The 6,068-nt window shown below is 34.6% G+C and overlaps 1 protein-coding gene across 1 annotated transcript in view; it reads right to left on the reverse strand.

The window, feature by feature from the left end:
- Positions 1–455: 455 nt before the first annotated feature.
- LOC105617437 (high-affinity choline transporter 1-like) overlaps positions 456–6,068 on the reverse strand; it is a 10,433-nt gene continuing 4,820 nt past the window's right edge. The window contains exons 5-12 of the mRNA XM_012198991.1: positions 4,700–4,937; positions 4,503–4,609; positions 4,326–4,429; positions 3,884–4,014; positions 3,247–3,515; positions 2,578–3,177; positions 1,329–1,528; positions 456–729 (exon numbers count right to left, since the gene is read on the reverse strand). Of these exons, the coding sequence (XP_012054381.1) occupies positions 456–729; positions 1,329–1,528; positions 2,578–3,177; positions 3,247–3,515; positions 3,884–4,014; positions 4,326–4,429; positions 4,503–4,609; positions 4,700–4,937 (1,923 nt within the window). The remainder of the gene's footprint in view (positions 730–1,328; positions 1,529–2,577; positions 3,178–3,246; positions 3,516–3,883; positions 4,015–4,325; positions 4,430–4,502; positions 4,610–4,699; positions 4,938–6,068) is intronic.

Consider the following 6,068-nt stretch of genomic DNA (forward strand, 5'->3'; position numbering starts at 1 on the left):
GAAAAAAATTAAGTAGACATACTTAACAAATGTTAAGTAGTCTGTTATGTCAGTAAAATAAAACTTCTAAAAAATAAAAATTCTAAAAAATAAAAAGTTCTAAAAAGTAAAAATTGATATAAAGTATTGCAGATTTTCAATGGAATTTTATATTTAAAAAGATTGTAAAGAATAAAGATATAAAAATACTCCAGGTGACTATTTCTGGATTAATCAAAGTAGCGTTGTTCTTCCTATCCCACCTTCAGGAAAAAATTGTTCAATGCCCATTTTATACAAAACCTGGTGCTTTTAATTTTATTCTCTACCTCTCATGTAAAAAAAGATATATAAATTGATGAATGGAAAACTACGGAACGATATTTTGCATCAGCTGAACGTGTCAATTTCGACTTCATAAAGTCTATATATATCGTTTTCGATTCTGGAGATCCTATTAGTTACGGAACTCCGTTTTAGAATCTGCTGACGGCTTCGTCATCGGTAACGAAATAATTAGAACTTTTCGCAGCAGAACTGTACATGCTGAAGGTGGGACTGACAATCAGGCTGCTCGTATTGCTGAGCTCCGTTTCATTCGTCATCGACGAGTGCCTGCCGATTGTTGCCAAGCGTTTGTCTTTCCTTGCTAATGTCATACGGCAATCATCCGGCCTTAATGGCATCGATGGATAATTCGGTTGCCTGGCCAGCGTTGTCAATGTCACTCGGTCGCCTGTGTCATTGAAACTGCGCAAACGTTTGAGAAACATAACCAGAGAGAGTGTTCAATAATCGGATCTTTTACAGCGAATATTAAACTCTCTCTTAAGAGAGAGAATTCATTATAAGATATTATTTTTAACAGCACTCCATTATATCTGTTATAAATTTTCATTTCATCTTACATTGTATATACATAATTTTCATACACAATATACTGTAATATGTTACTCTTTTTGATTTATTGATATATATAAAATCGAATTTAATTGAATTTGAAAGAAATTCACAAATCTTACGAAATAGATTTCACTAAAGTGAAAAGAAAAAAATGTTCAGAGGATAATATTTTCATTGTCGTACATAATTATTATTCTGTGATTCTTATCATTCATAATTATTATTCTTGTTGTAAGCAAAGTTAAATTAAAAAATATATTTTGTAAAGTTTGTAAGTTTAAGAATGAAAGATTTTGAAATGTTTATATCTAATTTTTAATAATGTATAATTTTTACTTGTAACATTAAGATACGTAGATTTTTGTAAAATATTGTATGTCAAGAATAAAAGATTCTGAAATCTTTTTATCTAATTTGCATTTCTCGCATTTTTTCTTTATAGATACCTGTGATGTCGCACGATGCCTCTCTTTATCTTGCAATGATCAGGTCCGCTCTGTCCTTCAGCCGCAGTTCCATGGGTTTTGCATGCCTCTACCCCCATCGATGGCACGGGGGATAGAGAACCTGGTCCATACGAACTGCTGCTCTGTCTTCTATCCAGAATGTTGACTAGTTCCACCGACGGTGTCGGTGAGAATGTGCTCTGAGGACACGCGGCACAAAATGTCGTCTCATGGGAGCTATGTATGGGAAGCTATGGGAAATCTACTTCAATACATACTCCAACAGCCAACGCCAAGATTGCGAGATCGCACAGGATCTCTCTGAGGACCCTCATACTGCGAGGATCCTCCGGATCTTCACTATTTTTATTGATGAGCAATTGCGCTACTAACAAGTAACCAAACATATGCATAAAAATAATATATGCGTAAAATTCAATTAAGCAATCCAGACAAGCAAATAATGATTTTTTTATATTTTCTGCCAAATGATAATAAAATGTTTCAAAATGTAGAGGAAAGGAGATGATTATGGAACAGATAGGGGCTGAAATACCATGATATCTTGTATTATAATTACAGTTTGCGATGCATTCTAAGGATGACCATTAAAATTATTTATTACTGTTAGTTTGTTAGACGTTAACATAACGTGGCCACATTGGTCATTAGTGTTTACTGCATAAGAGCTGCATTTCAGTTTAGCGTTTTACCCGAAGAATCTCTGCTTATATTGATATTCTCTACTTAAATTGATATTCTATGATTAACAAACTTTATAGAAAAAGTAGTTATTTCAATAAAACAAAGTAGTATTCCAATCCCTTCCTTCCTTCTACATTGCATTTGCTAATAAATTCTTTATTTTAACGAAAACCTGCAATATACGAAGAAAAACAATAAATTAACAAAAATGTATTCATCAGCGTATTAAAATTAAAGGGTCAGCGTATTAAAATTAAAATCAAGGGGAGAAGCTACGGATGGGAAATACTAGGAAATATTCGAGACTTCGCGAGGTATCCTCTCTAAGGACTTCCCCGGGATCTCGTCATCTTTATTACGAACAATCGTATCGCTGATAAATAAAAAAATATACACATAAGTAAAACCAGTATATAGAATTTAATAAACTAACTCATACAAATAACTGAAGATACAAAATAAAATGCGCGCAAAAATGAAATGATGGCCCGACTTGTCCCGGACTTTATAAAGACGACGATATGTCGAGGTCGTCATCCCTCACCTGCAGCGATGGTCTTCGTAACGTGCCACCCTCCATACCGACGAGCTTTACGCCCTTCACGCTCTTCCTAGGACCTACGCTGGCGGGTGGGTTCTCTTGAGCGTTTAAATTGTATTCCATGTTGCTTCTCTCGATGATGCTCATCCTGTCGTTGTTCCGTGGCTTCTCGTTGCTGGGCCCGAGCTCGCAGCCCATTTTGGCGTAAGAAGGAGCACAAGGAGTGATCGGAGTCGCCGGAATACCGATCGACCGGGTGGGCGAGAGTATTCCGCCCTGAGGACCAAGAGGACTCCGCAGATTCCTCACTGCAAGAATCTGTTCTCTGCATGCATCGTTCTGTATCGGCGTGTACACTGGGCTCGCCATTGAGACGTGTCGTGCCGGCGTCGGCATCGCGCTACGCAGATTTTGTAGATTTTGGTTCGCTCGTTGCACAACCGACGTTCCGATGCTCTTTGCCTTTGACAGCTCGGCAAGATCATTATTGGTCATCGGGTTATCATCACCGCGATCAATTGCATCCTCGTGGCCGCAAGTTCTTTCGTCGTCGTAAACGCATGTACCGACGCCATCACAGGAATCTATACCCGATGTTGATTTCTGTAAAAGATCGGTGCGTTAATCAATCGACCTAGTATGCCTAACGAACGATACTCAATTTATAATTACCGAGGATGAATCCATGAGAGTGGCGCCGGAGCTGCTTTGCATGACGCCCGGCTCCTTGGACTTCTTGGGAGAATATATGTTTAATACGTCGCAACATTGGGGAAAGTATCCTTTGCCAAGTAGAGTTCTGGTGAGAAAACTAGTGAAGAGTTGAGTGAAGAGGGCTATCATCATGACGGCAGTGCGAAAGGGAAACTTCTGGGTGCGCGTCTTCTTATCGTAGAATGGATATTCGATCAATGGAAGTATGCCAAGTCCTCTTTCACCACCTAAAAACATTTACGTGTTTAAGCTTAAATTTACTTATAAAATTCTAAATTTTTAGAAGATTTTTAGATATTTTAAACAGTTATATAAAAAGATTTTATTTTTCAATGCTTACAAGACATAAATCATAAAAATTTTTTTAATTTGCAAAAGAAACAATAAGGATGCTGCAAGTACTAAAAAGATTTCCCAGTTTCTTTTAAACTAATGGAGTAATAAAAATCTGAAATATAGTTAAAATAAATAAAAGAAATTACCACATTTTGTATACGTTTGAATAACAGAACACAAAGAAAAGTCTTTAGATATCGTGTATAATCTTATTTATATTGTTTGAGTAATTATTTAATAATTAGAAGTTGTCACTAACCACCGAGACGCAAGACGATAGCGATAAAATATCCCGCCAAACAGCCATAAGTATCCACCATAGTAGGCCAATGGATAACAGCTAATAGTTGCGGGAACAGAACAACATAGACGAGATCGGCGCACAAGTACCTTCGAACAAAAATGCGACATATTTTTATACATTGATTGTTATTATATTAAATCTATTCAATGAATGACAAGCTAATTAATTTCGCGAAGAAACGTGAAAAAATATAAAAAGGCTTGAGATAGAAATAAAAAGTTGATGTTAAGAAAAAAGTGAAGTCATTAACTGAAAAAAAGATACAGCTCATGTTTTCTATCAATTATTATTGAGGCTTAAAGAGAATTCTTTTTTAAATCCATCAATAATAATTGTCAGAACTTATAGGAGCGAACAAATGTCTTGTAAAAAAATAAAGAAGAATAGGTTTACTTACGAAAGATAATATACACTGCTGACCGTAAGAGCGACAAGAGTAGACAGTATGGAAACCGCGATTACGGCAATTCTTAAGACCCAATTTAGCTCACGTTCGGACGCCTGTAACGAAGGAGAAGCTTCAATGATGTTTGTTCATTGATGTCATCGATTAATCGGCATAAGTTACGCTTACTTTTGGTCGTATCGTGAGTTTGTAAACATTCCTAGTAAACATAGAGCTACTGGCGAGTATACTGGAGTCTGCCGAGGACATTACTGCCGCCGAGATCGCACCGAGACCTTTAGCGAGATTGATACAATTGTAAAAAATAAAATCGAACAATCCTCTTATGACCGGAGAAATAATTTTAGGATATATGGTAAACCTACCAACAAAAGATACCCATTGAGGCGTGAGATATCGCAGGACCATCGGCATTGCGGCATTTCCGTCTTCTGTAGTAAACGTTCTGTTATAACCTGGTACCGAGGACCAATCGGTGGCACGAGCAACTACTCCAATTAAAGCTGATGGTACTGCGAGTATCAAGCAACCGAACATCGAGGCAATTGATAGAGTCGTTGCAACAGAAGTACTCTTAATACTTAGAATTCGTTGAAAATAACCCTGAAGAAGAAGATTGTTTAATTCAAAGGGTGTTAATGATATTAAATGTTAATGATATTAATTTGTGTGTGATGCAATATTAAATTATTAAATAAAAAATAATTCAATGCTCGATTAGATAAATTAAAATAATCAGTTAAAGGACTCAGAGCACAAACAAGATATTCTTCGTTATTGTTATAAATTACTAAACATTATATTTAACTAAATACAGACGTTTCGATCTTCTATTCGGTCATTTTCAATATTATAAATATAGTCTACATTAAAATAATTACAATAACATATTAAAAATTCTAGAAAAGTCTAGTGCTTATAATATTAAAAACCTCAATGCAGCAACGTGTGCAATCCGAAAACCTTGTACATATTGTTATGCGCTGTAATTATTATCATCTTCGTTGGTAACACAAGTATTAATCGAAATCTTGCAACATTTTAATTTGTTTACATTCTCACTAGTTTAAATTATTATTTTACATAGCAATACATCATTACATTATCATGGACAATTTGTATATGTAAGCTTTTGAAAAGAGATCCAATAACCTTATACGATGATAAATTATAATTGTTAATTGTTACGTTATAATAAGATGGGATTCAGTCCTGAAATGACACCATAGATAGGTTTAAGACAAGATCCTAAAATTTCTTGCGGTCATATCAAGATTTTTGGATTGCACACGTTGCTGTTTCAGGATTGAGGTTTTTAATATTATAAGCGCTAGACTTTTCTAGAATTTTTAGTATGTCATTGTAATTGTTTTAATGTAGACTGTATTTGTAACATTGAAAATAATCGGATAGAAGATCGAAACGTCTATTTTGATTAGTTAAATATAATGTTTAGTAATTTATAATAATAGCGAAGAATATCTTGCTTGTGCTCTGAACCTTTTAACTGATTATTTTACTAAATTATTACTTCCTAACAAATAAATAAAATTAATAAAATTAATTCTTTAATAATCTTTTTAAAACGGCATATCTTTCGTAAAGGCATTGTAAGACTCTTAATACTTAGGATTTGTTAAAAGTCCCTTGTAAAAATTTAATACTAGTACTAGCCAATTAATCACATATTTCGGTATTAAAGTACTATTAATACAACAATATTTAAATAATAAT

The sequence above is a fragment of the Atta cephalotes genome (assembly GCF_000143395.1).
Source record: "Atta cephalotes unplaced genomic scaffold scaffold00013, whole genome shotgun sequence".
Lineage (NCBI taxonomy): Eukaryota > Metazoa > Arthropoda > Insecta > Hymenoptera > Formicidae > Atta > Atta cephalotes.